Raw genomic sequence first — 21,338 nt, 5'->3', positions numbered from 1 at the left:
TTTGCATCCAATTTTGCAACTATTTATGACTTCCTCTCGCATCACGCGACAACGAGACAAGAGACAAAGTCCCGGATCTCCGAATTAACTACACCAAACCTATACCAAACATATCAGAACTCTTCCAATATAAACTCCTTGGTACACAAACCCGAATATTCAATCCACAAGCAAGTTATGAACATCATAATTCTCTAGTTACACCATTGCCTTAACAAAACACACACACTGTTAATACTTACATACAAATCATATACATGGTAGCGCAGCATTTTTGCGACATGCGATTTCGATTCTGCGATGCTTTCATGGTTCATCTTTAAGAAGAGTCGAACAAGACAATAGTGAAAACTTGGCCTTAACGTAGACTTTTCAAGCTGAGACTTCGCTATAGGATACCTAATCTTTCTTAATACAGCCATGGACTACTCCGGAAGAGTCAACTCAAAAAAAGGTGCTGGTGGAGTGGCGGGTGCCGAAGAAACTAATGTCCATACCAGACAAAGAATTAAAGAATTGCTTGCTACTCAAGTGCTAGACTTGGATAACGATCCTTATGTTTTCCGCAATCATTTGGGACTATTGGAGTGCCGGTTATGCCTTACTACTCATGTGAGCGAATCATCGTACATATCCCACTTGGGAGGCAAGAAGCATCGGTTGAGCCTTGAGAAAAGAAGAGCTCTAGATGAGAAATACAACAATAGCCGGCAGCTTAACCAGAAAATTAATTCAATTGTATCTATAACTAATACCCAGAAAAGGTCATGGGCAAAGATCGGAAAACCAGCATACAAATTGACTAAGATACGAGACCCAGAAACCTTGCAAATGGGACTTTTGATTGATGTTAAGTACCCAAAGATAACTACAGAAGAGCCTATTTTCAGGATAATGTCATACTACGAGTTATCTTCCAAGAACCAGAATGTAGCTGTTTCGTTCATAGATCGAGAAAATGGAGGAGAAACAGGCACAGAGCTGAACGATCCAAACAATGCCCAATATTTGGTGATAACGGCCGAACCCTATGAGAATATTTGCTTTATAATACCGAACGACAAAGAAATTGATAAGCCGCTTGAAGCGGGCGAGATGAGTAAGAGCTACTGGTGGTTCTGGGATAACGATGCAAAGGAGTTCTTTCTCCAATTTTTATACAAGGAGAGAGATGGAGAGAAGTAGAAGGAAGTGAGTATTTGCATTAAAGAAGTAGTAGTTCATACTTCTTGACCTTATGAAGTGTTGGGGTGAAAAGGGTGGAAGTAAAGGACATTACGGAATGGTTGAAATAATTGAAAAGGTGTTGATTTCGTAGAAATGTCAATTCAATATCCTTGAATCTAAATGCCTCACCAGCCTTTAGCTATGTCTTCTAACAACTCGCTTTGTGTATCATATGTAACAATAATATATACTGTACCATATAATTGTGGTTACTACGTACGTAGAAATACCATTAGCATACACCGTAATAGATAAATAGAGAAAGGACAAACCTTATTAACATGAAGAGTCGCCATTAATTACAAACAATTTTATACTTTATTAGTTATCCGTTGAATTCATTTCATTCCATATGCTGTTCAAATACTGTGAGTAGACATATGTCACTTATGAATGTATACCAACTATATTTATGTAGCATATTTGCAAATATAGAATATTTTATATTATATATATATTAAATTATATGTAGCATGTTTCATATAGCGTATTTCATATTTCATATTTCATATATAGCATATTTCATAGTGTATTACATACATTACATTACATATATTGAATATTTCATATAGTATATTACATATTGAACTTTCATATAGAATATTTCATATGTATCACATTTCATATATATCACATTTCACATGTAGTCAATTACATATTGTATATTACATATATTGTATTTATAGTGTATTACATAAGTATAAAAACATAAGTATATGATATATATTTCATTTCATATAACACATTACATGTATAACATTACATATATTTCCCCAATTCATATCTCCCATTTTTTTCATCCTCCTCCATTCCTTCATTTCACTTACTCTCCACTAAACCATTCACAAGATACCCTTCACCACCACCATCTTCCACCTCTTTCCCCTTCCATAATCTTTCATGAACATCTCCACTTCCTTCCTCGGATCATCTTTTAGCCACATCAGACAGCGCTACCAGTTTCTCCGCCCCTGCACAGAACAACCCGTCCCCGGAAATGGCGATTGGTGATTTATGAGCTGTTGAAGAGGAATAGCTGTGGAAACTAGTGGTATTCTACAGCAAAGAAACTGTTTGATGACGCAGCCAGAAAGAGACCCAAAGCACCTGTTTGTGCTGAGATGCGAAGAAGCGTACAACTTGGTCCAGGGGTTCCTAAATGACACCTTGCCGTGGGGTCCCGTTCCCCAGCGAAGAAAGGGTTACCATTATGATGACAAGGCTAGGGAAATAGTCAAGGAAAAGGTACTCCTTTCGATGCAAAAACTTAACAGTGCAATAGAAAATCATGGGTATGTATTTAATTTGAAAATTTCTACCATTTTGGGTGGATTTCAACAGTTTTCACCAACAATACTAACAAATTTCAGTATTGAAGAAATAGCGATATCTTATAACGGTGGTAAAGACTGCTTGGTGATGTTAATTATTCTCTTGGCAACGATTCACGAGAAGTTCTCCACTCACAGTAAAGATTCACCCTATCACCTGCTACCTTCGGACTATAAGCTCGATTCCATCTATATAAACTCCGAGATTCCCTTTCCTGAACTATCCGAGTTCATAGAGACGTCCACGGCATACTACCATTTAAACCCAATAATTATTAAAGCATCTTTGAAAGAGGGCTTCCAGTACTACCTTAATGAGATAAATAGAACAGTACGGTCAATAGTGGTGGGAATAAGACATGATGATCCCTATGGAAGCACATTGAAGTATGAAGTGCCCACTGACCACGACTGGCCTAAGTTTTTAAGAATTCATCCTATTCTTCACTGGAATTATGTGGATATCTGGGACTTCTTGGTAGGTTGTAATCTCGATTATTGTGAAATGTACAACAGAGGATATACTAGTTTGGGAGGAATAAAGAATACTCTTCCAAATCCATTTTTAAAACAAGATAATGGGGACTATTTGCCAGCATACATGTTAACTGAAAACGCTGACGAAAAGGAAAGACTTGGACGCAATAAGTCTTTGAGTGTGGCAATCGAAGAGAAAACAATAAATGTGAATTCAACTGAGGAGAAGAGATAGGAAAGAAACCAAGCAATTTGTTGAAACTTCTAATGAATACCCCTCAGTAGGCTCTGATTTATCTTCAAATGAATTAATAGCATATCAACTTCCTTTGAACAGTTTTGGTTGCTGGAACTCTCTGGTTACAACCAGGCATGAAGATAATTTATATAAATATTGCATTCGGATTAAAACGTTATATATTCAAGGTTATTTATATATATTAAAACAAAACCCAATAAACAATACAAGTAAAGTACAATATCCACGTTCTAGTTCATACATAGTTATGGACTCTGGATAACTTGACCAATTCCAGTTTCACAACCTAGCTAGTAGCGTGGCTTTCCAGCAGTGTATATCTACATCATGATAGTCGTTATTTATCGCTCTTCAATAGAATGAAAGTTAAGCCCGTACCCTGTCTTCTCAGCACATAGTTACAGAAGCCCGGTGTGGCAATCTATTTGTCAAACTGGCTGACAAAAGTCACATTAACCACTTCCTCTTCTCTGAGCCCTACTGCTATTAGCGCTGTTTATCAAAACAGTCTTGAAATAATCATCTGATAAGGGCCCTACACCAATCTTGCCTAATGCTCTTTCTGCACTCGTATTACCAACTGTAATAGGCACATTCACAGGTTTGTTCTGGCTTTGCAACTCTAAAGTCTTCAATTTCATGATTAATTCCACCTCTTTACGGTTGTTTTCGTCAATCAAGTTCTGGAGATATTGTAAATATTCAACGCTCTTCGTAAGAATTTGTCCTTTGTTGGGTTTTCCATCCTTTGTTCCCGAGTTCTTCATAGCTGCCGCAATATCAGCCTCATCACTAGCCAGAGGGTTTTTCTCATATAAATCTGGTTCCTTTGGTTTCGTCTTATTATTATCTTTAGCATCTTGGAAGAATTCTGGTGGAATTAAAGTCAAAAGTTCCTGGATTTTTTCATTAATATTATCTCTTCTCTTTCTTTCGTTTCCTTGGTCTCTGTCATCGTCATCGTCTTCTGCATCTGAAGCGTTATTGGATCTAACCGGTATTATCAGATTCTTACGAGATTGTGGTTTGTTGACTCCTCCACTACTATGACCGCCACTGTTCTGGAGCGATTGAGATAACTGTCTTCTAATATCCTGTTTGTTCACTTCTAGTGACCTCGATAAGACCGCATCAACGTTATCTTGCTTGACAATGATGGGTATATTGAGCGACTTCTGTTTGGCCAACTCTGCTGGAGGCAGAGCCAGGTCTTCACCCAGTACCGTTCCGGAGTTGTTGGTCGAAGGCGACTCCTTGTTGAAATAGGACTCTTTGAAGCCGGCAAAATCGGACATTCTTGCTGGTTGTTTTAATAAGAGCTTTGGTATCGGATTTTTTACCGGTTATTAACGGCTTTTAAAGCGATTAAAACTGTCTTGTTGGGGGTTAATGATTGTAATGCCTATGGCGGCAAGGGTTCACTTGTTGATACTTCAGATAAGGCCGATGTAAACCACGAGTTTCTGTCCAAAATGCACCAAAATTGGGATCAAATGGTTCGTATTTGCTTGTAGTGTTCGAATATGTCCCGAAAATCTCGATTTCTATCCGTTTAGTATCGATTGACTGGTGTTATTGCAGTCATCAAGTGGTGGTTGTAAACTCTCGATAAACTGTAAATGTGGAATTATGTAAGAATCGCCGAGTGCGACATTTTGGGAGGGTGGGAAGGTGGGAATGTCGCGTTGTAGTAAGAGGAGAGTGTGCTGGAGAGGGTGTTGTAGTCGGTGTGATTAAGTAAAAAAAGGTAGTAGTGGTAAGAGGAGAGTAGTAGGAGTAGAAGTGGAGAAGAGGTGGAGCAGTAGAAGTAGAAGTGGAAGTGAAGTAGAAGTGGAAATGAAGTACTGTACTTTTTTTTGCAATAATTCGTATTCGTACTCATATTCATACATCGTATACTGTTCAAGCCTCAATTAGTATACATGTCACTTTGTAACAAGTAGATAAGACATAGGAGAGATTTACGAGTGGGAGAATATTTAACATTAAGCATTACTATTCCCTGCCTTCTCTGACTAGTGCATGTACTTCTGTTCTACATTCGCAAGAACTTCATTCTACTCACCAGATTCTGGCAGTGTTTGAGGCTCTATTATCTTGATCTTCAACTAATTATAGACAATTAATATTAATTAATATACTATGCATAGCATCCTATAAGTATAGTACAAGTATAATCCAAGTATACTAAAATATGCAGTATACAATATCAAGATTTCTGCGACATTACCTAATTGGGACAATCTCGTGGGTGATGGGTTATATACAGGTGCACTATTAGAGTGGTTGGAACCATCCCATTTATTGGTACGAATGAAGATAGCTGACGAGAGGAATAGAGAGTCGATATGAAATGGGGGTAATTGAACTTTGGGTAAGAAAGCGGGAAATTTCAACCGAGTTTAAGTTGAAACCAGCTCTTTTTGAGTCTTTTTTTTTCCAAGGAAAATCTTTCCCTTCGAAGTAAAATGTAACAAGTGGCTAAACGATTAATTTGCAGCTGATTTTTGCACCCGGGAGTATCCCATATTTGATATTATTAGCATAAAATGACACGCAGCGAACTTAAAGAGCCATGAGGATGATAGTACCTCTATTCTTCGAATTCGCTGGGTACGCAGCTACAAAGTGTAGGAAATACAATAAACGCAATGTCTTCCTTCCAAGTTTTCACAAGTTCCGCTATAATATGTTATTCTATTTACATCTATAGTACATTATTTACATTATGGTTCTATGCGTAGGTTGCGTTGTAAAGTCGTGAGCCATCTGTACAAGTTTTCTGCTCTCTTATCATCTTCGTATGATGACAATGTAGTATTCTTGTTGCGGCTAAACTCCTGGTTTAAGCTGTGATAGTCATTGAGTATTTGACTAAGAATATTAAAAGTGACTGAGTCACCGGAGAATCCATTGTTTTTCATTTCCATGAATGCCATCTCTATGCTGTAAAGATCCGACTTACCAAAATAAATCGGAAGGAGTCGTAAAACTTCATTATATGTTTGTTGGTTACATATGACAGTGTATAAGTTAATATCATTCTTAAGGGAGTTGTATAGACTCAACGCCAATTGTCCGTCATGATGCTTGAATGTTAATGTTTTTAAAACTTGATTGAAGACCACGGGTAACGTAAAAACGTTGAGTGGTGGCTCCTTTGGGTTCTCTGAAGCTTCTGCAGCCATGCTTGCAATATACTCTTCATGAATAGTTGATAATGCCTTGTCTTCCTTCAAGGCACTCGTGAGCTTCATCTGTAATGATACTACCTCAGTATCGATATGGTCTCTAGTACAAACCCATCTTTTGATTACAGACCTGAGGAAGTCAACTACTGCGCTTCTTGACTCCAAGCTTTCTATGTACGTCTTTGTAGGAGACAAAGAGCTTCCGACTTTGTCAAGGAATTCCTTTCTCAAAATAGTATTAATACGATCAGAATAGGAATATCTGTCGTCTGACCGCCTTCCATCACCACGTCTATCTTTTTTATAAAACCTGTCATTTCCATTGTAAGTATATCTTGGACCGGTACTTTCTTCGTTAATTCCCATCAACTTTTGAAACTGACTTCTTCCCGATGGAACAGTACTTTTAAAAGCACTGTTGAATATACCTTTAAAAAACTCGTCTGATTTACCTCGTTTACCCAGGTTACCCATGAATTCATCACCTGCTTCAAATCCTTGCTCATCTTTTAATAAAGAAAGGATTTTCTGAGACTCCGTATACCCGATTTCAGTAGCTTCCAGATTTTCATTCCTACTTTCCTTTGAAGTAGTCTCGAAACTTTCTGCCAAATTTAAAGATTGAAGCCATTCGTCTATATCATCATAACTCTTTTCGTCTGCGTAGTCCTTTTTGACGAACTTCTTTTTGAATTCCACCTCGTTATCATGTCTTTTACTCTTAGAAGAAGGAAATGAGGACTCAGTGAAAATTTTATTCAGCTGTGGGTTTGCAACTTCAAAGTCTTCAAGAATATCCAAAGACTTGATTAAATCGTCAAAAGGGTCATCCTTTTTTGGAGTGCTTTCCTTAATTTCCTCATGTTTTCCATCTCCATATTCTTCATCGATGAAGGTTTTGATGAGTTCGAACGCATCATCTTTCTGTGGAGCCGAATGCTCAACCCATTTCTTTCCATTTCCTTCACTATCAAGCAAGGATTCATTCTTTTCAACTACATTTTCACTATTTTCTGACACTTTCTTATCAGTATTTTCTGAATTTTCTTCTTCTATTTCATTGGTCTCCCCATCTTTTGCTGTTAATCCACTAGAGAATCTATACCGCGATGCCTTAAACGTTCTAATTTGTCCAGTGAAAGAACATCTATTTTGAATTAAACAACTAGATATTCGAGTTCCTCGGTATAAATTAGAAAACATACGCATCTTGCTCCTCCACTTCTCCAACTTGCTCTTCTATAGCTTATAACAACAGCTAAAATATTCCATTACTGAAGCATTTCTTTACACTGAAAAATTTTGGTGATAGAGATCGGTACTGCAGGTAATACCTGGGTTCCAGATGCACGGAGGTTGCAATTTGCAGCTATTGGAGATGACAGAGTGGTGGTGGGTAAGTTGAAGGTAATAGTGGAATGGTGGATTGTAGAGTTGTAGGCTGGTGGATTTAGTAAGGAAAGGGACCGAGTGAGTTAAAAGAAAAATTAGTTGGGAAGAGAATGGAATGGTTCTGAAATGATGTACAGTGAACCTTGGGTAGTGTAATAAGGTTTGAAAAGTGTTTATTTGTACGTTGATTGTATTAAATTATAACCATATTTCTAGCTAAAGATTAAGGTGCCGATTTATTTGTTGTATTATCCGTTTTGTTGGGTTTATTCTGTTGGAGTTGGGGGGGGGGGGGGGGAGGGGGTTCTGTTAAAAGGTCTGATTCAATTGTTATTACTAACATGACTTTGTATTGGCGCCTCAAACATAATTCCAAGGAGGCTTCTCCAAAGTTCATCATCTGTGTTATAAAGAAAACCATCCAGAATATCAATTTATATAATACATTAAACAAGTATTGTACACAGCTATAAAATACATATGCTTTAAGAGGTTATTGATGTTGGAGTATCATCAGAAATATCAATTATGCTGTTGGGACTATCTCAACAACTTCAGCAATTTCTACTTCATCAGGGATGCCTGAAAGATCCTCCACTTCCTCCACCCCATCGTCTCCCTCCACCTCCTCGACGTCCTCCACGTCCTTGACATCCTCCACCTCCCCTACTTCTTCTCCTTCTTCTTCCACATTCTCGACTTTTACTCTCGATTCCACCTCTGCTCCTTCTTCCTCAAGATCCCCCACACTTAGCAGTTCAGACTTCTCGTCCAAAATCATTTCTTCTGGCTTTGACTTGTTGTATATTTGGTACTCTCTGAAGTCCACATCAACTAAATCGAGCTCTAAATTCGATCCATTAGGATTAGTTCCCCGGATTGTATCGTAATCTTCATGAGGTAAAGCCCAGCTATCTCCTAGTCTATTAGCAAGGTAACTGGCTACATCATCACAGTATCCTAGCAAGCTCACATCAAAGTTGCAATGATCAATTGGATCCTTATTGATTAGGATTTGAGGTACGCTCTCCGGGACTTTGTCAACAATGTCAGCAACAGGAGCAACTTTCAACGATGTTCCGACACTGATAAGCAAATCACATTCGGCGAGATCTTTTCCTATAGTGTCATGGAAGGTCTTTGGGAGCGGTTCACCAAAGAAGGTAATATCCGGTTTAAATACCCCAAAACTTTCGGGGATGTACGCATCGTCATCTTTCTTCAAGAGGGCCTTTCTTGCTTTAATGCATCTGGGACAATAAGGAATCTCCTTTTCCCTAATCTGAGGTGCTATCTTCTCACCCTTTACTTGATATTTGCAAGTAACACACGTTGCTGTTGCGAAAGAGCCATGGCATTGAATTAAGTTCTCTGCCTTTACGCCCGCGTAGCTCTCCAAGTTGTCAATGTTTTGAGTATAGTTCCGCAAAAGTTTCCCCTTTTTTTGAAGAACCGTGATAAACGAATGCAATGGACTATAGATCTTTTCTGGAGGAAGAATCATGTAAGCGATTGAATAGAACAAACTGGGGTCTGTGTGAAAAATATCGAGATCAAAGACCTCCTGTGGGTCACTAAGACCCAAATGCTGTACCATAGAGTAAAACCCCTTGGAAGAACGGAAATCTGGAATACCCAAACTCGTTGAGATTCCAGCACCTGTAATAATTAGGATCTTCTTGGCTTTGTTGATCTGTTCCAAGACATCATCAATTGTTTTTACAGTATCTAACCTTTCCCTGATGGACTTAACTTTAATCATGGCATGGTTTAAGATGCGAATTAAATCCATTATGTTTGCATTTGTGGGAGAGGGTAAGTCTCTAGGAATGAAACCCAATTGTAGGATGAGCTTAATGATATCTTCGCTGGAAGCGGCAGTAGGGAGGAACTTCTCCAAGAACTTCAAATTTCCATGCTGTTTCAAGTATCGTCTGGTTTCTACAATTGTTTGGGGAGGAATCTCGTCAATCTGGCCAAATGAGATTGGTTCAAGATCCTCGTCGTCTTCCAAACTGTCGTCGCTTTCGTCTGAAATACCTTCAAGATCGCCAGGATGACCACTGATGTCGATATCTATGCCTCTTGCTGGGGTATCTCCGCTTTCTGAGTCTGTAGATGCGCTCGTTGAAATACCAGATGATGTCACATTTGAATGGGGCGCTTTGGGAAGGATATCAGTTGAGTTTGTATGAGAGTTGAACGGCGCCAACGACAGAGGAACGGATAACGCTTCAATTTCATCATCGTCGTCATTATTGTCGATGAAATGGGTGTAATTGGGAGTTATGTGAGGTTGATGATGCTCTTTGTTCCCTGATCGTACGGCTTTATGATTGTGATGGTTTGAGTGACCATCATCAAAGTTGTGTTTATGATGAAGCTTATCTTCATCCTCTTCTTCAGACGACGACGAACCGTCTTTGAATGGAGTGACCGAGAGCGAGCCGAGTTTCACAGGTTTATGCTTCTTGGAAGGCGGACGAGTGCTTGTTTCGTTGTCGCTGATGCCGTGGTCGGAATCCGAGTCGATCAACACCAATTCGTTACCAGGCATTTTGAAGCAAAGTGCGTATGGGAAAACCAGATTCTGGCGAGGTAAATGCTAAAGTATATTAGAAACAGACGTAAAACCCCAATTTCCTGTTAATTTACCGAGAAGACTGCTATAACTACCGTATGATGAATTACCCCAGGGGCAGCACAGCAATGGCAAATTACTGGCTTTGATTGGAGTGGTTAAGACTAACCAACGGTTGCGATGGTGTTACCTATGGCGAGCGCGTGATATGCTACAAGAATGGAGCTTCAATGGAGAAAAGTCTACGAAACCAACTGCTGGCCAAACACCGTAGTCGATGCCCGTGTTGATTTCTCACTCAATGGCTCAATTTTGCAGTCTGCAACCATCGAACGTCCAGTCCTCCAATCGACATTCGTGGAAGCGATGGATTGCAGTTTGGAATTGGGTTTGGGGGAGTGCATGTGAGGGAGGGGTACGTGAGAGGTGGGGCGGTGGGGAACTACAGAGAGAGTGTGTGAGGTGTGTGAGGCTATAGTATGGTATTCTGTATAGTGTATACTGTGAGTTTAGTGTATCATGTATAGTGTGCTTTTTTAGTGTGTTGTGAAATTTATTTAGTGTATTTTGTATAGTGTATTTTGTATAGTGTATAGTATATTTTGTTTAGTGTAATGTGTATTGTGTGTTCAGTGTAATGTGTTCAGTATTATGATCTGTATATGTTCTGTATTATGTTCAGTATTCATTACTCAGTATTATGTATAGTGTGTAGTGTAATTTGTTTAGTGTAATTTGTTTAGTGTGTTTTGTTCATGCTTAGTGTATTGTGTATTTTGTTTGGTTTAGTGTAAAGTGTATTATGTTCTGTATATGCTCAGTATTATGTTCAGTATTATGTTCAGTATTATGTTCTGTATATGTTCTGTTTAGTTCAGTATCCATTACGCTGTATTATGTATAGTGTGTTGTGTATAGTGTGTTGTGTATAGTGTGTTGTGTATAGTGTATAGTGCATGTTTATGGTTAATGTATAGTGTAATGTGTATTGTGTTTTGGGTGTTGTGTTTTGTGTATTGTCTGTTCAGTATTATGTTGTATGTTCAGATTTATGCTCTGATTTGTATATCGTGTATTGTGTATTCAGTATTGAGTATTATGTTTTCAGTATTAAGTATTATGTTCCGTATATATCCTGTTTTATGTTCTGTTTAGTTGTATTATGTATTTTGGGATCAGTATTCATTATTGTGTAAGATGTTCTGTGATCTGTCTGTGATCTGTTCCATATTCAGTATTCACTATTCAGTTATAAGTTTTATGTATTCTGTATTAAGTTCCGTTTTATGTCCTATATTACTTTCTATTCTGTATAAAGTATTCTGTATAATGCTCAGTATAGCGTTCTATATTCAGTATTCAGTATTCAGTTTACATCTGTAAGTTAGCATGTTTGATTTGTATGTGCATTCCAAAGTCTGCAAATATGTAAATATCAATACAAACAATATGAATATTTGCTTGTATTTTTGTATTTATGTCGACTTGACCTAAAAGGCCATGTTGAGTGTCAGCAGCTTGATATGGTAACACTCACAAGCCTATGTATTAAAATACATTGATGGTGCCCTCTTATTATGCAAATCAACTTACTATCGACTATAAATAGTTATATGGTAGCTCACCATAGATACTGTATAGTATATAACATAAAATAAGGCAAGATACGACGACGTAAATATATACGAGAGACCTAAACTTACATCTTCTTACTTGGATTGATTTTACCATAGACTACAATAAGCTTTCACATTGACACAAGTAACCGTTTTCAGCGACTGCTTCTGCTTCTACTTCTTCGACAAGTCTTATACTTTCTAATCATTTTGTGTGTGTGCCTGGGGAATCAATAAGACAGTCCAATATTTCAGAGTCACTACACAATTAAACCTGAAGAATAGTTAATTGACAGTTCCTTTAAACTATCTACTCCCCCACGAAATCCTGTTAATGATTATCAACTGCTGTCTCTTTGCTTATTACTACAGTTACTCTTCCACACCCAATATTTTGCATCAATTGGTACATCCGTGCCGCCATATAACGCCGTTAATCAGTAACTACAGTAATTGCAAATTTCACTTATCGAGCAGATTAGAGGACGTAGCAAGGCTATAAACAGAGATAGTAAGATTATCTTGATCTGTGTTAAACAAGTCTTGGTTTATTTCGTACTCAAGTTCGAGTGATATCCGTTTTGTCAAAAGAATGAAGGCCGCTTCCATGATCCCCCCTCCCAACCAAAACTACCTCCATCATCATCTACATTTCACCATGGCTTAATTCTAGTTCCATAGTTAGCCGCACGCTAGTTGCGGCGATATACGCAAGGCACGACAGTTCCAGTCTTATTGTGCAACATTCACAGCATTTAGCATATATTATTTACCACTTACCTCGCCGTGTCGTCCAGTATTTTTGCATCGTGGCTACATTGCAAAAACACAAAATTTTTCACCGTCGACTTCGCCTTGTTCAACGACATCCTGTGCAATGATTGGCGGGAACAATTGAGCTGAAGGAGGATGTAGAATCACACGAACCACAATCATACGAACAGCGCATCAACTGCTCCATTCAGCCATGGCCGACAATACCGGATTTTTACCCATTTTACATTTGAGGGTTAGAAGATGCTCACGGGGCGGCAATGGGTAATGGCTCGGTATTTAAATTTGCAGCTGGTCCGCAGTGGTGCGTAGGGAGATTTTACCTGTGATTGTTAGTGGGCGCCAATTGTCGTTACAGTGAGACGACTAAACCACAAAGTGCCATTATTAGAAAAGAAAGCTCATTTGTGCCAATGTCAATGTCAATCAACAACATAGCCAATGCCTAAATGATCTCGCTGAGGAATAGACTAACGAACACTACGAGAGAAAGAGGCACATAGCTTAAACAGAGAATAAACAGAGAATAAACAGCATACACAGAGCATTACATAGCTATAGAGTACACGAGAGAGAAACTTGCAAATATCCTCACCTACGTTTCGCTGTAATCGTAACCCCCATTGGTTTTTTCTCTCTACGGGCTCCTATTCTCTCACTAATTTTTTCACTCTCCCTAAACCTAATTTTTCACTCTCCCTTATTCTTCTCTCTCCCTATACATAATTCTTTACTGACCCCAATTGTTCACTTCTCCTTATTGTTCACTTCCCCCTATTGTTAACTCTCCCACTTCTTCCCTCTCCCTATTCTTCTCTCTCCCTAAACCTAATTTTTCATAATATCACCCACCCTCCCTAAACACCCACCTTCCCTACACTCCATCCTCCCTACACTCCACGACACGTCCATTTTATCCTCTCCCCCCTCCTGCACAGTTTCCACCACCGAAAAATGGCTGTAAACTCGCTCGTTGGAATCATTATTTTTATTTACCACCAGTTGTTCTTCTTCTTTTAGCTGAGCGGCTAGTATAAAACAGGTACTTAGGCATCGAAAAACCGACGAAAAATCGGAATTTCTAGCAATTGAGTGTTGTCCCATCCTGATTGAGCCTTTCCCGCCTTGAAAATGTTGGATAACGTCGAATTCATCAAGACTCCTCCAGGCCCCGTCGTACCACCTGCTAGCAAGGAAACCGGGGTGTGGACCTCGGCTTCGCCTGCGATTCACAATGCTCCTTTACCAGCAGATGGTCCAGGTTCGACCCACTTCTCGAACTTGGCCCTCTTGGGATTCATTGTGTTGCTCCCATACTTCATTACCAGAAAACTCGGTGGTGGATTCAAGACTTGGGTGTTTTTCACCGTGTTATTGTTCCTCCCAATTCTTATGGCCTACTGGACAGTATTGTCTTCTTACTCGCCAAGAATCAACGAGAAGGTCAAATACCCAAACAAGCCAATTTCCCACTACTTAGAGTACCACACTGACGAATTAAAGGCCAAGTACCAGACCTCCAACGGTGGTAAGGGTACCAAGATCCCAATCGAAACCTTCCAAGAACTCTTCTTCGACGGTAAGGTCAGTTTTAAGGGCGACTGTTTGGATGTCCTTGAGTACAAGCACGACTGGGCTAACTTCCGTTTCACCCTTGGTTTGTTCAGATTCTTCTTGTTGGGTATGATTCCAGAAGTTATCATGCACTCTAAGTCCCAGGATGAGGAACAAGTCAGAGAGCACTACGACAGAGGTGATGATTTCTACACCTGGTTCTTGGGTCCAAGAATGATTTACACTTCTGGTGTAATCAGCGACATCACTAAGGAAGAGTCTTTGGAACAATTACAAGATAATAAGTTGAAGATTGTTGCTGACAAGATCGATTTGAAGGAAGGTGAGCATGTTCTTGACTTGGGTTGTGGTTGGGGTACTTGGGCTACTTACGCCTCTTCTCAATACGGTGCCAAGGTTACTGGTGTTACCTTGGGTAAGAACCAGACCAAGTGGGGTACTGCTTTATTGAACAAGTACGGTGTTACGTCTGAACAATCCAGAATCGTATGTGTAGACTACCGTGAAACTCCAAAGTCCCAAAAGGAGAACGGTTTGTACGACAAGATCACTTGTTTGGAAATGGCTGAGCACGTCGGTATCAGAAGATTCACCACTTTCTTGCAACAAGTTAGCGACTCTTTGGAAGACGATGGTTTATTCTACTTGCAATACGCTGGATTGAGAAAGAACTGGCAATACGAAGACTTGGAATGGGGTTTGTTCATGAACAAGTACATTTTCCCAGGTGCTGATGCCTCTACTCCATTGAGTTTCGTTGCTTCTTGTTTGGAATCCGTTGGTTTTGAAATTGTTTCCGTCGACAACATTGGTGTCCACTACTCTGGTACTCTTTGGAGATGGTACAGAAACTGGATCGGTAACAAGGAAAAGGTCGTTAACAAGTACGGTATCAGATGGTACAGAATTTGGGAATACTTCTTAGCTTCTTCCACGGTTGCTTCTAGAAACGGTACTGCCACTTGTTACCAATTCGTTTTGAGAAAGAACCTTAACTCATACAGAAGAGTTGAGTACATTCCAAAGCAAAAGGGTTTGCTCTACCCACTTGTGGAGGGCACAAAATGGGCCAAGCCATAAAGTCACCGTAATTGGATAGAAGTGGACAATATTAGAATAATTGTCTACACTGAATGACTTCAGGTACCACAAAAAAAGTAGAAATCATAGTGACAATAGATCTCGATCTGTAAGACTGCTGGTATCCTTGGCGCATAAGAAGACACAGTTGATATATTTCTGGGGAAATTTGAACCCTGGAAAGAGTCAATTGCATTATAAAATTGCCGGGATGCATGAGTGAGACGCCAGAGAACGGGGATTCTATTACATAGCTTAAGTACTACACTGGAAATAAATAATTTCTGGATTTGCACCGAGGAGTTTAATTGTAGTGGAAGGAGCAAAAGTGAACAGAACGACAGAACCGAAAGGAAAAGAATGGTGTGTATCAAAAGTCCGAGATAGAAGCAGGCTACTTTTAGCTCCGACGGCTACCCAAATACACCATAGCCAACATTATTATTAGTATATTAAAATAACAAATATTTGAGTAGTTTCCGTACCAATTGTCCATTTTTCCAATACTGCCCCTCTCCCAATTGACCTGCCAACTATGAACCAACCCACCAAAGCAATAATATATATCCAATAATATATATCCAATAATATATATCGATCCGATCCCATCCCAATGATGTCAACGGATACCTCAAAACATATTTTCTGTCCGAGTAGCCTCGGAGTTTCATAGTGTGCAAGAATGATTCTTAGTCATTTTGTCACCGAGCGGACATCAAAGAGCTGGGGAAGGAGACAATGGGGGAGGGTGTAGGAATGTGGCTAGAATGGAGAACGGGTAGAGAGTGTAGAAAGATAGTGTGGAGAAAGGATACAGAGAGAACACAACGAGAGATATTCACAGATTGCGTTACATATATACAATGTATACATATATATTAAATAGTGGTAACACAACACATAGGTTTTTATATAGGGTTATCAGAGACTCATTTGCTAGTGGTATAGATACAAACTGAAAAATTGGCCTATCTATCTGAAAATATGAAACTGGGGCCGATACGGAAGAAATCCCGAGAAAGAAGCAATCTCCAAAGTCGAAAGACGATTTTACAATGAGAAAACACGTTAAAATTGGTTTATAGGATCATCATCATTCTATTCTTCTTCGTTTCCCATCATGGCCTCATTCATGGATTCATTATTAATTATTATTATTACTACGACTTTGACAGTTATTTCGAGTTACTTTAAACGAACTCCACAAAATAACACAAACCCACTTCTCTCCCCAGATTTTCCATGAAACAACATTCGTTCCATACCAGAACCAATGCAATTCCCTCCTGTAACCTTTAGTTCCTCTCCCTCTCCTACAATACTACGACTCTACGGGCTAACCCCAGTAATTGCCTGATAACCGGTATCGTCTGAAAAGTGTCTGATTTCTACTGGAAACAAAATCCCCAGGTTTAGTCGTGCGCCTACCAACTCAGACACAAACTCCCATTCGATTTGACTCGGACCCGTTGGTCGTTTCGGAGTTTCACCATCAGACGAAAAACCGTAGCCTCGGTCAGCCTCTTCCGATGGTCCGAACACCCGTGCCGCAACCGCAACCCCAGCGACGGCCCCGACTCGGGCCTTTCTCCGTTTCTTATCGTCACATGTCTTGTCACTATCATGTGGTGAATTTTGCACCTATGTAGGCTTTCATTGGTGAAGTCATAGGGAGTAGCCAGATACCCTTCGAAGGACTTGTTCGTTCTGTGCATGGATCCCGATTTTTAGTTTTTGACTCCTGTGGGTCCATCCGCTGGAACGATATCGTGTTATACCTATCCATCAGACACCCAATTCCATGGATGGATATTATTTGGTATTTCTCAGGGTATGGGCCGCTTTTCCACCGTTTGCTATGGTTTGCTACCCTTTCCATGGGTTGCCAACTGGCTGTGTCGGACGCTGGGCCCCCACCACAAACCCACAAATTCACTGTCTGTCTGAAACTTCACTGCCTTCCCTGTTTTGTCTTTTCCTCTTTTCCTCTTTTTCTCATTTTTGTCTGGAACTCGCACCCTGATCGGATGCGCGCTTAACTATGTGTAGCCCATTCCCATTTCTGTAATCTGGGGTAATCGGCTCCCAACAGAACGGACCCATTTTTTATTATGGCAGTCTCTACGACGAGCTTGGGCAGACATGAAGAAAGGAGAGAACTAACAGACCATTTTCCATGACGGTAGATGCTAATTTCTCTCAAACTGGACAAAACTGTTGCTACAACTCTATAAATACCCCTCGAGTTGTCCCGGACTCAATATCTCATCCCACCGCTGAGATCTCCCACCATTCATTCACTCTTCTGATCGTCATCGTAAGCCCGATTTTTCACTTCCCGAGCGAAATTTCACAGTCACTCACAACCATTGCCAGTCCGATAGTTTTTTAGGAGTTTTAGTCCCAAGAAACATTATCGCCTTATTAGCCTGAAAAAGTATATATAAGAGGGCCGAAATACCTGGATTTCGTGAGTGTTAGGATTTTTCAATTGGAATTTTCCTTTGTTTTAAGTCGTTCTTCATTGCCGTTTCTTTTCGACTACCGTCCCCCCCCCAAAGAGACCCCACCATACATCTACCATGTCTTCTCCATTTCCTCAAACCATCGACAGGGTCAAGGGCCTCCAAATCCACGCCCCAATCCCTGAAAATGCCAAGCACATCTTCAACCAGGAAGCATTAGCTCTCGTTGCTGTTTTGCACCGTGCTTTCAACGGTCAAAGAAAGCAATTGTTGGCCAACAGGGTCGCTGCCCAAAAGGCTAGAGACGCCGGTGTCTTGCCAGACTTCCTCCCAGAAACCGCCTACATCAGAGATGACCCAACCTGGACCGGTCCTCCATTGGCCCGTGGTTTACAAGACAGAAGAGTCGAAATCACTGGTCCAACCGACAGAAAGATGGTTATCAATGCCTTAAACTCCGGTGTTGCTACCTACATGGCTGATTTCGAGGATTCCTTGACTCCAGCTTGGAACAACTTAGTTGACGGTCAAGTTAACTTGTACGACGGTGTCAGAAGAAACTTGTCCTACTCTACCAACGGTAAGCAGTACACTTTGAACCTCGACCCAAAGAGACACATTCCTACTTTAATTGTCAGACCAAGAGGATGGCACTTAGAGGAGAAGCACGTCACCGTTGACGGTGAGCCAGTTTCCGGAGGAATCTTCGACTTTGCTATCTACTTCTACAACAACGCTAGAGAAGCCATTGCCCAAGGGTTTGGCCCATACTTCTACCTTCCAAAGATGGAGCACCACTTGGAAGCCAAGTTGTGGAACGACATCTTCAACCAATCGCAAGATTACATTGGTCTTCCAAGAGGTACCATCAGAGGTTCCGTCTTGATCGAGACTCTTCCAGCCGCTTTCCAAATGGACGAGATCATCTACCAATTGAGACAACACATTGGTGGTTTGAACTGTGGTAGATGGGATTACATTTTCTCCTACATCAAGTCCTTGAGAAACCACTCCGAGTTCCTCTTGCCAGACAGATCCCAAATCACCATGAGTGCTCCATTCATGTCTTCTTACGTCAAGTTATTAGTCCACACTTGTCACAAGAGACAGGTGCACGCTTTGGGTGGTATGGCTGCTCAAATTCCTATCAAGGAAGACAAGGAGAGAAACAGACTTGCATTGGAGAACGTTGCTAAGGACAAGTTGAGAGAAGTTCTTGCTGGTTGTGACTCTTGTTGGGTTGCCCACCCAGCATTGGTTCCAGTGGTCTTAAAGGTGTTCAATGAGCACATGAAGGGTCCTAACCAAATCAACTTACCTCCAAGAACCCCATACAAGCCAATCACTGCCAGAGATCTTTTGAGTCCTCACGTTGAGAACGCCAAGATCACCGAACAAGGTATCAGAGCTAACATTATCATTGGTTTGTCTTACATCGAAGCTTGGTTACGTAACATTGGTTGTGTTCCAATCAACTACTTGATGGAAGACGCTGCCACGGCTGAAGTTTCCAGATCTCAAATCTGGCAATGGGTCACCCACGGTGCTAAGACCGACACTGGTGTCACCATCACCAAGGACTACATCCAGAAATTATTGGATGAAGAATACGCCAAGTTGGTCAAGACTGCTAAGCCAGGTAACAAGTTCAAGCAATCTTTGGCTTACTTTGCTCCGCAAGCTAAGGCCGAGAAGTACAACGATTTCCTTACCACTTTGATCTACGATGAGATTACCACCATTGGCAGACCTGTCTCTGCTGAGAAGTTGTAAATTTCATGGTATACGTTATGAGATATATCAAGGTTCAGGTCAACCTTGAATGTTGAGATTAGTTCGTTTTTGATTATTTATTAGTTATTTATTTTATTCCAAAAAAATATGATAATGATTTAGGAGCAGAGAAAGGCTTAGCTATAGTAGTTTTTAATATTATTGGGTTTGTAGATTCTAGGTGTTTTTTATTACAGTGTCCAGATGCAATTACTGGTGATTCGTGGTACAGTAATTGTGTGGTATAGCAATTTTCGATAGTATCAGAAAGTAATAGACTGAATCTTACGTTCAGAAAATTTCAGATCTTTCTTCTTATTTTGTTCACCAACAAATGTGTAATCTTCGTTGTAACCTTGATTTGGAAGTCCCAAGAATATTACACCTCTTCTCATTCTGCTTCTAACTCTTCTCGGGCGGAATCCGTAAACTTCTACCATTACCATCAGAATTAAAAATAGAATAGAAGGTATAATCATGAGGACTGAGGTAGCTCGGCCCAAATCCATAAAGTAGTTGTCTGACAAACACCAAATACTTTCGAATGCACAGTTTCCAAATGAATCGGCGAAGACTGTGCTGACTATCCAAAGAGCACATATTGCAAGTTCGACTATGAATACAATTATATATCCAAAAGCTAGTAAATGTTAAAAGGCAAAGAGAGATCAAATAGACCGATGAAATTATAGACGAAATAAATCCAAGTATAAAGATATCTCTGAAATTCAGATAAACGTTTAAAACAATAGTCATTGGTAAGATAACTATTGTGAAGACCAGTTGCCATAGCCTTAATATCAGAGATAATGTGGTTCTTTTTGTCTGCAAAGGTTTGCATTCTATGCGTTGTAGCATTGTCATAAAACTAGAATTCAATTTCTCTTAAGAAAGTGGTAATGCCACTTCCATTGATTTAGATCTAATAGAAGAAACCTTCGGTCTATTTATAAATGAAGATAGCTTCGCAATAACTAATTCTACAATTCAATTACTGCAATTCCTTGGCAAAATAGCAATTATAAATCCCGCTCAACTATACACTTAATTTATGCAACCTACTCCTCATTTCGTGACTATGTAGAAATATGTTTCAACCAACGAATTAGACATAATCATTGCCAAGGAGAAATATGTTTTCTATTCATATAAATATAGTGTTCGCTACATACGGCTGACACCTGCAGCGAATTTCGCTAGTGTGATTTGCATATCTCCATATATAATATTTGCAACATAAAATAGAAAATGAGATATTCAGCTCTCCCTCGAGCTTACCCATTGTAAGTAGTTGTAGTTCCAGTTAAAGAATGGAAAGGTGTTTGGTTTAGATGCCAGTAGTTTCGTTGGAGTTTCGTTGGAGGGGTCAGAATGTACCCACAACGAGTCGTATCTTGTTGAGTTGCAAAAGGTTTGAATTTTTCCATGAACATTACCTTTTATGAATAATAGGAATTACTGGGAGGGAGAGCGGGGCAAATGTTATAAGAGTCTCATAAACGACTTTGAGTCGTTTCCTTGTCCTTCATGGTTTTCACTAAGCAGCACAAATAGAGGACTCTAGTATTCTCAACTTGATTATAGAAAAATTGGGCTC

General features: G+C 39.9%; 8 protein-coding genes across 8 annotated transcripts; 4 read left to right on the top strand and 4 right to left on the bottom strand. All coding sequences in view use genetic code 12, as the record gives it.

Annotated features, from left to right (window-relative positions):
• Window positions 1-339: 339 nt before the first annotated feature.
• Window positions 340-1,605, top strand: RJT20DRAFT_128817 (uncharacterized protein). The gene has a single exon (XM_064917355.1). The coding sequence runs from the start codon at window positions 421-423 to the stop codon at window positions 1,183-1,185; it is 765 nt and encodes a 254-aa protein (XP_064773628.1). The 5' UTR covers window positions 340-420; the 3' UTR covers window positions 1,186-1,605.
• A 515-nt stretch (window positions 1,606-2,120) lies between these two features.
• On the top strand, window positions 2,121-3,508 carry FAD1 (FMN adenylyltransferase). Its single transcript, XM_064920313.1, has 2 exons — window positions 2,121-2,519; window positions 2,598-3,508. The coding sequence occupies exons 1-2, from the start codon at window positions 2,305-2,307 to the stop codon at window positions 3,268-3,270; spliced, it is 888 nt and encodes a 295-aa protein (XP_064773627.1). The 5' UTR covers window positions 2,121-2,304; the 3' UTR covers window positions 3,271-3,508.
• On the bottom strand, window positions 3,509-4,953 carry RTG1 (Rtg1p). The gene has a single exon (XM_064920312.1). It carries the CDS (start codon window positions 4,587-4,589, stop codon window positions 3,747-3,749), a length of 843 nt encoding a protein of 280 aa, XP_064773626.1. The 5' UTR covers window positions 4,590-4,953; the 3' UTR covers window positions 3,509-3,746.
• A 1,019-nt stretch (window positions 4,954-5,972) lies between these two features.
• On the bottom strand, window positions 5,973-7,732 carry RJT20DRAFT_128814 (uncharacterized protein). The gene has a single exon (XM_064917354.1). It carries the CDS (start codon window positions 7,692-7,694, stop codon window positions 6,021-6,023), a length of 1,674 nt encoding a protein of 557 aa, XP_064773625.1. The 5' UTR covers window positions 7,695-7,732; the 3' UTR covers window positions 5,973-6,020.
• Window positions 7,733-8,182: 450 nt separating this feature from the next.
• HST1 (histone deacetylase) lies at window positions 8,183-10,818 on the bottom strand. The gene has a single exon (XM_064917353.1). The coding sequence runs from the start codon at window positions 10,432-10,434 to the stop codon at window positions 8,404-8,406; it is 2,031 nt and encodes a 676-aa protein (XP_064773624.1). The 5' UTR covers window positions 10,435-10,818; the 3' UTR covers window positions 8,183-8,403.
• Window positions 10,819-13,806: 2,988 nt separating this feature from the next.
• On the top strand, window positions 13,807-15,519 carry MTS1 (Mts1p). The gene has a single exon (XM_064920311.1). It carries the CDS (start codon window positions 13,980-13,982, stop codon window positions 15,501-15,503), a length of 1,524 nt encoding a protein of 507 aa, XP_064773623.1. The 5' UTR covers window positions 13,807-13,979; the 3' UTR covers window positions 15,504-15,519.
• A 2,471-nt stretch (window positions 15,520-17,990) lies between these two features.
• Window positions 17,991-19,942, top strand: MLS1 (malate synthase). Its single transcript, XM_064920308.1, has one exon. The coding sequence runs from the start codon at window positions 18,086-18,088 to the stop codon at window positions 19,739-19,741; it is 1,656 nt and encodes a 551-aa protein (XP_064773622.1). The 5' UTR covers window positions 17,991-18,085; the 3' UTR covers window positions 19,742-19,942.
• Window positions 19,943-20,004: 62 nt separating this feature from the next.
• On the bottom strand, window positions 20,005-21,023 carry RJT20DRAFT_135538 (uncharacterized protein; the record flags this gene model as incomplete). Its single annotated transcript, XM_064918409.1, has 3 exons — window positions 20,005-20,354; window positions 20,914-20,955; window positions 21,020-21,023. 3 exons carry the CDS (start codon window positions 21,021-21,023, stop codon window positions 20,005-20,007), a joined length of 396 nt encoding a protein of 131 aa, XP_064773621.1.
• Window positions 21,024-21,338: the final 315 nt, after the last annotated feature.

This window comes from Scheffersomyces xylosifermentans (assembly GCF_036884685.1).
Source record: "Scheffersomyces xylosifermentans strain CBS 12540 chromosome Unknown RJT20scaffold_5, whole genome shotgun sequence".
NCBI classification, from domain to species: Eukaryota; Fungi; Ascomycota; class Pichiomycetes; order Serinales; family Debaryomycetaceae; genus Scheffersomyces; species Scheffersomyces xylosifermentans.
The sequence above is the reverse complement of the archived record's forward strand: the minus strand, read 5'-3'. Positions and strand labels throughout refer to the sequence as shown.